Source organism: Chenopodium album, chromosome 10 (genome assembly GCF_948465745.1).
Source record: "Chenopodium album chromosome 10, dcCheAlbu1.1, whole genome shotgun sequence".
NCBI classification, from domain to species: Eukaryota; Viridiplantae; Streptophyta; class Magnoliopsida; order Caryophyllales; family Amaranthaceae; genus Chenopodium; species Chenopodium album.
The window spans coordinates 60,289,181-60,299,663 of record NC_137843.1 but is presented as its reverse complement, the minus strand read 5'-3'; the positions used below and the strand labels follow the sequence as shown (position 1 = coordinate 60,299,663).

The 10,483-nt window shown below is 34.7% G+C and overlaps 1 protein-coding gene across 4 annotated transcripts; it reads left to right on the top strand.

The window, feature by feature from the left end:
- Nucleotides 1-4,433: 4,433 nt before the first annotated feature.
- On the top strand, nucleotides 4,434-8,789 carry LOC145562788 (short-chain dehydrogenase TIC 32, chloroplastic-like). Of its 4 annotated transcripts, none has more exons than XM_081623181.1 (9): nucleotides 4,434-4,681; nucleotides 5,243-5,474; nucleotides 5,570-5,649; nucleotides 6,432-6,585; nucleotides 7,394-7,492; nucleotides 7,924-8,002; nucleotides 8,074-8,206; nucleotides 8,338-8,393; nucleotides 8,484-8,789. In XM_081623181.1, exons 1-9 carry the CDS (start codon nucleotides 4,576-4,578, stop codon nucleotides 8,640-8,642), a joined length of 1,098 nt encoding a protein of 365 aa, XP_081479307.1. In that variant the 5' UTR covers nucleotides 4,434-4,575; the 3' UTR covers nucleotides 8,643-8,789. The 4 variants fall into 4 exon arrangements, with proteins under 4 accessions (XP_081479307.1, XP_081479308.1, XP_081479310.1 ...); XM_081623182.1 differs by having other exon boundaries at nucleotides 4,442-4,681; nucleotides 8,125-8,206; XM_081623184.1 differs by lacking the exon at nucleotides 7,394-7,492 and having other exon boundaries at nucleotides 4,446-4,681.
- The last annotated feature ends 1,694 nt before the right edge of the window (nucleotides 8,790-10,483 follow it).

Below are 10,483 nucleotides of genomic sequence, written 5' to 3'. Positions count from 1 at the left end.
ATGTGAGTGAAGACACTAATTCTCTTTATTCAACACCTATGGATCATAGCATAAAGTTGATACCTAATGAAGGTAATGCAGTTTCACAACTTGAATATGCTAAAGTAATAGGTTGTTTGATGTATGCCATGACAAGTAATAGACCGGATATTACTTATGCAGTTGGTCAACTTAGCAGGTACACTAGCAAGCCTAGTATGCTACATTGGCAAGCGGTTTGACGCTTGTTGAAGTACTTGAAGAAAACCAAGGAGTTTGGTTTGTCTTATAGCGAATATCCTTCGGTTGTAGAAGGGTATTCGGATGCAAGTTGGATCTCTAACAAAGATCATTCCTCCACAAGTGGATGGGTTTTCCGATATGGGGGAGGTGCCATTTCATGGGCTTCAAAGAAGCAAACTTGCATTGCGGACTCCACAATGACATCGGAGTTCATTGCTTTGCATTCGGCTGGTAAAGAAGCCGAATGGTTAAAGGATCTCATGTTTGAGATTCCTTTGTTTCCAAAACCGATATCACCAATAGTGATACATTATGATAACAATGCTACCTTGGCAAGGGCTTATAGCCAAGTTTATAATGGTAAGTCAAGGCACATTGGAGTACGGCATAGTTACATCTAAGGGCTTATCAAGGATAGTGTGATCACTATTGATTATGTTCGAAAGGATCTAAATCTCGCCGATTGTTTTACAAAGGCATTGGCTAGAGATGTTAATAATAGGATGGCAATCGGTTTAGGATTGGAGCCCTAAATAATCACAATTAGGAGAATCTCAACTTAACGCCCAATAAGACGTTGGGTCTTAAGTTCAATGAGATCAATTCTCCTATTTGATGATTGGGAACTTGTTTATTCATCCAAGGTAAAGTTCCGGTTTACTGTGATGTAAAGAGGTTGTTTTAAACTTAATAGAATTCCTGATAAAGTGCTTTGGTCACAGGAGCAAGTTGGAAGTCTACCTATGTAAGTACGAGGTTTAGCCGCTTCAAGAAGCTATTAGAGACATAGCTTTGATGTACTTATGAATAGATATGGACACATGGCATATAGTGTCAAGCTAATATGTATTTAAGTAATTAATTTTGTGTGTGTAATGTCTTCAAGTTTCCAATATGTGTTGCTTTTGGTTCAAACGTTTTACGATACCAAATGGATACAGATTCTTGAATTGTATGTTGCACTAAGTGGGAGTTCAAGTCTTTGTACACTTTCATTTATGCATAAGATTGTTTTGTGATGATGATGTTATTTGCAACGAATCTTGATTAATAATCTAAATGGGGAGGATTGTTGAATAATTTAGAGTATTTAAGATAAATTCCATGTTGTTTAATTAATTGCTTAGGATATGGTGTTGTAATTAATTAAACAAAGAATAGAGCATGAACAAAGCAACGAAGCTCCATTGAAGCTCTCTCGATCGAGCTATAGCAGCCTAATCGAGCGCGAGAGTGAAGATGGAAAACGCTGATTCACCGCCCGATCGGGCCACCTCAATTCGATCGGGCCCGCGTGATGAACTGGAAATTACAGTCTCGTGGTTCGATCAGACAGTCGTCGTTCTATCGGGCCCGAGTGCTTGTGATTTCTGAGAAATGTATTTGCCCGATCGGGCGACTGTTAGCACGATCGGGCCCGACCAATTTCTGGGTTGGAGTTGCTTTGATTGATGGTTATTCTTGGTGGTTTCTTTTCTCTATAATTATGTAATATATATAGGTTGGAAGTTGGGAATGAATGGGGACGTACAGTAACTCCATTTTCATTCTCATAATTTTGCAAAAGTTTTTAATTAATTATCATCACAATTCCAAAGGCTTATATACATTGTTTTGTAATCATCCTACTTGTGATTGCAATTGTTCTTCGTTGTATCTCCTTAGTAAATTTCCGTGATACCCGGTTGTAGTATAGGGTCGGAATTATACTTTTGGGAAAGTGATTCCGTTCACGCCTCGAAGATTTTCCGTTCTAATTTGTTTGCTATTTTTGTGACCCTTGTTTATACACAAATTCCCCCACAAATAGTGCCATGTGTTTTGTTTTTGTTAGGTATAATTAAACAAATTAATCCTCTGCCACTCTAAACACCCAACCTGACTCCTTTACACCATTTTCTTGCTAATTTATTTTTGAAAAATGAACTATTAAAAATCAACATTTGATAATTTATAATGGTTTACCCAATTATTATAAGTTAGGGACTATTTTAAGGACACCCTTAAAATTGGGACCGCCATTAGTTAATCAATAGTTTAGACTTTAGACTGCTTGAAGAAGAATGTTCATAGTTGGGATTTGGGACTGATAACGTCAATGTTTCCTTTAACTTTTTCTTACCAAAATAAAAATATAATGTAAAAGACGTTGGCGGCTATACAAAATTTAAACTAAAAACCATTTAATAGTGGTGTGTGGCGGCTATGCAGTTGGTGGCATGATGATAATGTGGGCCATACAGATGCAATATTTGTAGGTAGAGCTAGGCCATGCCGGCCCACGAGCGACAAGTGCCCAACACGAGATTGGCCCAGCACGACACGAGTCCGCCAGCGGCATGGTGACCGAGCAGTGGGTCATGGGTCGTGCCGTGAACACGGTTTCGAAAATTCGGCACAAGCACGACATGAACCGGTGGGCGGCACGGTAGTTTTACCCGCCAGCATGGCTCGCTAGGCACAGGCCCGACACGAGATTGGCCCTGCACGACACGAGCCTGCCAGCGGCACGGTGACCGAGTAGTGGGCCATGGGCTGTGTCGTGAACACGATTTTGAAAATTCAGCACGAGCACGACACGAACCGGCTGGCGGCACGGTAGTTTGGCCTGCTAGCATGGCACGCTAGGCACGGCCCGACACGGCCATAAAATTAACATAAATAATAATAATAATAAAGAACTACTCTCTCCGTTTCAGAATGATGTTCGTGTTTCGTAAATCGATGCAAATTTTTACCCATTTTTTACCGCAAATATCTTTAATCTTACACTAGCAAAAATTTTAAAAGTTAAATATTAATAATCTACTCACCAAGACGAATCAAACTAGATCTCACATGACTATATTTGTTCTTATAGATTAAGAGAAATTTAGAAGATTCTCTCTTTTTTAAAAAAGTCAAAGATTCCAAACAACAACATCATTGTGGAACGGAGGGAGTATAATACGTAGTAATAAAGAACAATAATAATAATAATAATAATAATAATAATAATAATAATAGTAATAATAATAATAAACATAAATTAATAAAAAAAAAATTAGTAGATATCCATTTTAAAAGTTGTTAAAATATATATATATATTGATTTTTTTTAAAAAAATTAAAAATATTATGGGCGGCCCAGTGCCCGGCACGACATGGCACGCCAGACACGTGGGTCGTGCCGTGGGCTGGGGTGTGCCAAATGGTGGCCCGGCACGAGCCACCATTAGGCACGGCAAGGCGTGGCTCGCGGCGGCCCGGCCCAACATGCTGCCCACCTCTAGTTGTAGGTTGATGGTAGATGTAGGATGTGGTTGGTGCATGTGGATCTGAGAGAGAGTTATATGAGATAGATAGTCCGTAGTGATAGAGAGATAAGAATGTAAAATGGTGGACAAATTATCGGGTCGAGTCAGGTTTGACCTGCAAATTTACGGATTAAATTGGATTTTAGGTCAAATTTTTTTTTATTCTAAACCCACAAAATGGGTCAGGTTTGGATTGGTCAAACCGGCAAAAAATTAAGAAAAATGCTATACATAGCTACATATAAGCATTAAACTTACATTTAAAAATCGTAAAAAGTTAAGAAATCATATAAATATAAACACTAATTACACTAATTTACGTGCGTGTTTTGTCATAAATATACAATTTCCAAAAATATACTTAACTCTTATATATAGCCCTTGAGACTATATATAGCATTATCCAAAAATTATTAGGTCTTCAATTTAGCTTATAAAATAAATGATGCAAATAATAAATAACCATTAAATCCCAACTCACACGGTCACACCCACCCCGCCTCCCGCACAGTCGTTTCACGAGTTGACGTCCCCAGAAAAGTACGCCTCCCGAGTCCCGACTCTCTCTTCTCCTCCGTCGCCATAACTTTCACCACCACCACCACCACCTCTACCTCTCTCCGCTACCACTTCTCTACACTGCTACGACGTCGTAGGGGTAAGGATTTGCCTGTGGATCAAGATCTAACAGTGGGCAAATAGGGGTAATATGAGGTACGGAGTATTATAAGATTAAAATAACCACTAACCACCTCCTAATAAATTTGATGATGTCGAGCTCGAAGAAGACGTCGTAACTAACTTCGTTACAATTTGACATTGTGTTTTTAGTCATTTGAATGACAGAGCAATTTGGTGAGCTGGCAAAAGTTACTGTTCTCTTTATTTTTAAAAACACCACTTGGTTGACATTTCTTTTGGCAATTGGCATGGCTCTATAAAAACGAGGCTCAATCTTTATTGGTTATCACAAAAATTGATCTACTCTTATCTTCAACACCATTTCTACTTGCTAACACTCAAAACAAACAATCAATAATAATAATCAAAATTCAAAATGTGGTTTTTTGGAAGAAAAAATTCATCTGGATTTTCTGGGTCATCTACAGCAGAAGATGTTACACATGGAATTCATGGTACCGGCCTCACTGCCATTGTCACAGGTCCTTGTTAATACTACTTCAATTGTACTCCGTAGTAATATAATTTACCATCTTCGTTCCTTTGTGTTTTTTCCTATCTGCCATTTTACACCCTTAGCTTCACTGCTCGGTTATGTTTTATCTTACATATAATCGCTCAGCTAACACGCGTAATCTATGTTACATGTACTCTTCATTTCACCATAAGTACTCATGTCATACCCTTGACACTCAGACATAGGTATGATACTTGGATACTTCACTTTTAGTTTAAAATCAAGAAAATTTTTCACAAAATAGCTAGTCAAGTCGGACGCTTGGACACATAACTTTGCCAGACACGGGTATTCGAGTCCATGTAACATAGCTCGTAATAAAAATGGAACGGACTTATGATATTTTTTTTTGCTTTTTTTGCTATTTGGCTTCTAATTACCCTATCATAAGGTGCTTGATTATGGATCGGACTTTTGTTGTTTTTCAATAGCTTTTAATTGTGCAAAATAATGCGCAATAACTTTGAAGTATTGATTTGTTAAACAAAGGATGTTTCACATTTATCGATTGATCCACGATCTGCAGGAGCATCGAGTGGCATTGGTGCTGAAACATCACGAGTTCTTGCTTTACGCGGTGTTCATGTTATCATGGTAGATAAGAACATGGCTTCTGGAACAAAGGTTAGGACTAAAATACTCGAAGAAACTCCGAGTGCTAAGGTTGATATTGTGGAGTTGGATTTGAGCTCAATGGCATCTATTAGAAAATTTGCATCAGAATTCAAGTCCCTTAATCAACCCTTGAACATTCTCATGTAAGAAAACCATCCAATCATCCATCTTTTTCTTGAGTCTTACTGTAAATTCTTAATTACATAGTAACAGTATATTTGCCCCTTTTGTTTCTTAGAAACAATGCAGGAGTGTTAGGCTGCCCTTTTACTCTCTCCCAAGACAACATAGAATTGCATTTCGCGGTAAACTACCTGGGTGAGTAATCTAGCTAAATAGAAAGGAGGTAGAGATTAAGACATTAAGTATGGGATTTTTTGTTTTTTTGTTTTTGATTTTTGCCAGTTTGACTCTAATGGAGATTTAAAGTTTAAAACATCTATATGTGGATGTAATTTTCGGTGCAGGTGCATCTATCGTTTCCCTCTTCTTTCATCTCTGTTTAGTCTTATGTTAGAGATATGAGATATCGGAAAATATATGACTCTTGATACATATACAAAGGAATATTCACAAGATATATTCTATCTACCTAAAGAATCAAAGAAATTGTGATATACATTTTGTAGGCTAATTACACCTCAGCTTTCATGATTTTATTCATGGTTAACATTGTTTTTTGCATTACCTTATTATTATCCACAAACTTTAAAAAAAATCAGGTGTACAATATTGTACATCTATTATAAAGATAGCCTAAAGTGATTAAAAGTTACCCCTGAAATAAAAAAAAGTTACCCCAATATGCATAAAATTATAAAAGTAACCCAATACAAATAAAAATTATCTACGCTTTATTAGTAAAGAATCACATTTTAAATGACTAAAAATCAATTATTAGTGATTGAATGTAATTAAATTACCTTTATAAAACTTTTCTTGTTGTCTATTTATATAAAAATTGTATTATGTTTAAAGTTACTTAAAAAAAGGCAAAAAGTTACCCTAAAATTAGCTAAAGATTACCCTTATACTGCTCGATATACACTAATATTAGTGTAAACCGGATGTATACAAAAGATTTTGATTATTATCTGCAGGTCATTTTCTGCTGACAATTCTGTTGTTGGACACAATGAAAAACACTATACTCGAAAGTGGTAAAGAGGGGAGGATTGTTAATATTGCATCGGTAGGCCATCGATTCACATATCGTGAAGGAATCCTTTTTGATGAACTCAACAATCCATTAAGGTAAATTTAACATTATTACCCTCCGTCCCATAATATAGTTCCTGTTTATCTATTTTGGAGAACCAAAATGTTGTTCCTATTTCTATTTTTGGATAGTATGTAAAGACCATTATACCCTCACTTTTTTAAACTTTATTCATTGTATTCCTAATTTACCCTTGAATTTTACACATGTCTTGTGCTTTTTTCTACACTCTTTCTCTAACTTTAGGGCATGTTCATTTCAGCTTAATTTCAGTTCAGTTCAGTTCAGCTCCAATCAGTTCAATTCAGTTTAGCTCCAATCAGTTCAGTTCAGTTTAGTTCAGCTCCTAATTTCCTTCTCTCATAAAATATTCATTTCAGCTCAGCTCAGCTCAATTCAGTTCAACTCCAATCAGTTCAGTTCACTTCAGCTCAGTTCAGTAAATGTGAACAGGTCCTTAGTTTATGATTGTACTTTTTACTTTTATTAATGTACTTTATCCATTTTCTCATCCTATTTCTTAAATACCGTGAAAAAACACAAATAAGAACTAAATTATGGGACGGAGGAAATACTTTCTTCCAGGCGAACATATGTGCATAATTAAGAGTTGTAACTTTGCATTGATTGCACTCATCCACTAATTAGTACTATGTTGGAGAAAATTATCAGAAAAACAAACAATGGATCTAGGCGTGTACGAAGAACACTTTCCTAAAAACGTTATTTGTCCCTCCGTGCTATCAAGGCTTTGAATACATTGGGATACAAAGAATAATCCTACCCTCAAGAGCGTTTAGTACTAACGATCTTAAGTCACTAATTTTATGGAGATATTTACAGAATAAGGAAAAAGCAAATAGGGAAGAAGAAAACTGTACGGTTTCAATGGAAAACAAGAACCCTATATACAATAGAAAGGGTTGCAAAGGATAATAAAAGGTACAGGAGAAAGCAAAATATAGAGTATTAGATGAAGAAACTGAAAGGCCTTAAAAAAAATGAAGAAACTGAAAGGACGTGGGTTATTTTTTTATCTTTTTCTTTTTTTGTCAATTTAATTATTTTTAGAGTACAAAGTCATCCCATTTAACGGCCTAGATTAGTCAAAATTAATAAATAATTAAGATTTAATTTAATATAATGACTACAATTTTATTGTACCCATTTGAAAACTATCCTGATTTTATAAATATATATTTGTTAATAAATGCACCACTTAGACCACTAACACAAAACCAGACCTAGGCCCATCTCATAACTCGTATTCAAGCGTTTACAATATAAAAAACTCCATTCTTCTTATTCTTTACACGTGGGATAAACCACATAAATAACATTAATGTTGGAAATACTTCCAACATACTATGCAGGTACTCCAGATTTGCTGCATATTGTCAATCAAAACTTGCTATAATCTTGCATACCAGAGAGCTAGCAAAACAACTTAAGGTAACACATTCGATGTTGATTGATTTTGTAAGAAAATGACATTAGCCCTTTGATCCTGTACTGCTCTGCAGCTTTCAGAATTCAACTTCGATTATTCTGATGAAAATCCCTTTGTTGATCAGGGTGATGGGGTTAATATAACAGTTAATGCAGTTCATCCTGGATATATTTATACAAATATATCAAGAAGCAGATTATTTGATGGTATACTTAACTTTTTATTGCAAATTGTTGTATATCTAATATCTTGCCTTAGCCTACTCTTATACTATATGTGATTAACACTTTTTTGGGACGGAGTAATGGTTTAATTGTGCATTGCTTGGATGCGGCAGTTATTAACACGCTTTCGAGACCTATTACTTGTTTTTTCATGAAAGATATTCCACAAGTAAGTGTCTTGAAACACACATGATTAAATTAAACTGGCAATGTTGATTCATTCTTTCGTTTCTTCTGATGATAAACTCGTTCGTTGCAGGGAGCAGCGACGACATGTTATGTGGCTTTGCATCCACAAGTAAAAGGCATAAGTGGTGAATATTTCAATAACTGTGATTTAGCCAAGCCTTCTAAGCTAGCTCAGGATAACACCTTGGCTAGGAAATTGTGGGATTTTAGCATGGAATTGGTCAAATAATGTGATGAACATAACTGTTAATTTGTTGGTTTTTGATGTTAAAAATAAGTGTAATGCAGTGGCTCTCTATACACCAAAAAAAAAAAAAAAATAAGTGTAATGCAATGTAACATTGAAACTCAATCATAAATATTATAGTTCTTTTCATGTATTGAGTACAAAATAATCCAAGTTAACGTCTTGTTCTATAATATGGTACTCCCTTTTTTTTTATTATTATTATTGTTGTTGTTGTTGTTGTTGTTTAGAATCTTTATAATTTGACGATTACTTCAAATTTATTTACAATTATAGGAAGTAATAGTGTTCTGATGGTTAGATGAAGTAATCAATTTAATCGTCACATAAGTGGGTTATTAAAATCAAAATATAATCTCCACCTAAAAAAAGAATCAAAATGTAATAGAAAAGCGATTGTGGAATAATAATTTACTAAATATTAAAAGGTAAGGTATGTGAGGGAAAAAAATCAAGTATAACTGAAGACCATGTAAAAAGAAAGAAGTTTTAACCAAGCATGCTTGGTGAAATTGGTGGGAACTCACCTTGTCACAAGTTTGATCCTCACCAACTATAAAAATACTTGAAAGTAGGGGGATTCTCTTACTTCTCCCCTCTACTCTCAAGCGATGATCTACATATATATAATTATATACATTTGAGTGTATGGTGTGGGTAAATTTTTGCTCACTTAAACTTTCAATTTAGTAAATCAGAAAATTAGATGAGACTTCAAATTAAATCGAATTTAATTATAAAACCTAAACATAAATCACTAATACTCCTACAAAATGATAATGTGACTGTAAGTCTGTAACCACTCAAAAAAAAAAAAAAAAAACGACACGAGCACAATACACACGCCATAGACCATAGTCGACGTAACAAAAACATGAATACTTTATTGAATAATTGGCGTCACATGTATTACTGGATAAAACAAATTCAGCCTAGCTTGTTTGGTATCAATGAATCAATGATTTACCCTTTTTGGTAATCCTTAAAATAAATTTAACTGGGAAAAGAAAGAAAGAAATAAACAAATAAAATAAAATTGAAACAGGCGATCTTTTAGGAGTAATACTTTATTACACTATTTTTTTTACTCTTTTATTAACGCTTCATCTTCATCTCCCTTCTTCAATTAAACCTTTTCCTCTTCTCTATTTAATTCTAGTTCTTCCACAGTTCCACCTTTGTTTTTTACAAGCCTAATTTTCAATTAAAGTCTCAAAATTTTAATCTCTTTAATTATATTTTCGGTTACACATTACACTATAATAATTTATTGGTATTTTTTCACGCATCTCTCAATGCATGCAATTTTTTTATGAATAATCCGTACATTACTCGAGCTAGAAAACTATTATATATAAATTCCACACCACGGCTATGCTTGGTTCAGCTTATCTAAGCAAACGACCCAAGCACAAGACACCCCCGGCTTTTTTTTTTCGCTCGGCAAGGCACACAACATACTCCCTCTAGGCCTCCATGCATTACTTTGACTTTTGCACTTTCACATATATACTATGCTTGACTTATTTTCACCTATATAAAATAAAAAATATTACTGTATTAAATAATAAATCATTAGATTAGTTATAATGTCTACTTAATAATATAATTTTGTTACCGTTTTTACTAATAGACAAATTACGTCTCGACAAATACGTATACTAATCAAACAGATGCATTTAAAAAAAAATAAAAAAAACAATAAAAAAAAGGGGTTACAAAATAACATGAATCATTTATTGACAAGAAACACAAATAAAGCTGATAAAACAAATTCAGCCGACAGCCTAGTTACGTTACTACGTAAGGACGTCTGGTATGAG

What these genes read in the sequence shown, in the direction of transcription:
- LOC145562788 (XM_081623181.1), top strand. Translation starts at nt 4,576, where the DNA reads ATGTGGTTTTTTGGAAGAAAAAATTCATCTGGATTTTCTGGGTCATCT. An exon ending in TTTCGCGGTAAACTACCTGG is followed by an intron (nt 5,650 to 6,431) that starts GTGAGTAATCTA and finishes TATTATCTGCAG; the next exon opens with GTCATTTTCTGCTGACAATT. An exon ending in GAACTCAACAATCCATTAAG is followed by an intron (nt 6,586 to 7,393) that starts GTAAATTTAACA and finishes AGATATTTACAG; the next exon opens with AATAAGGAAAAAGCAAATAG.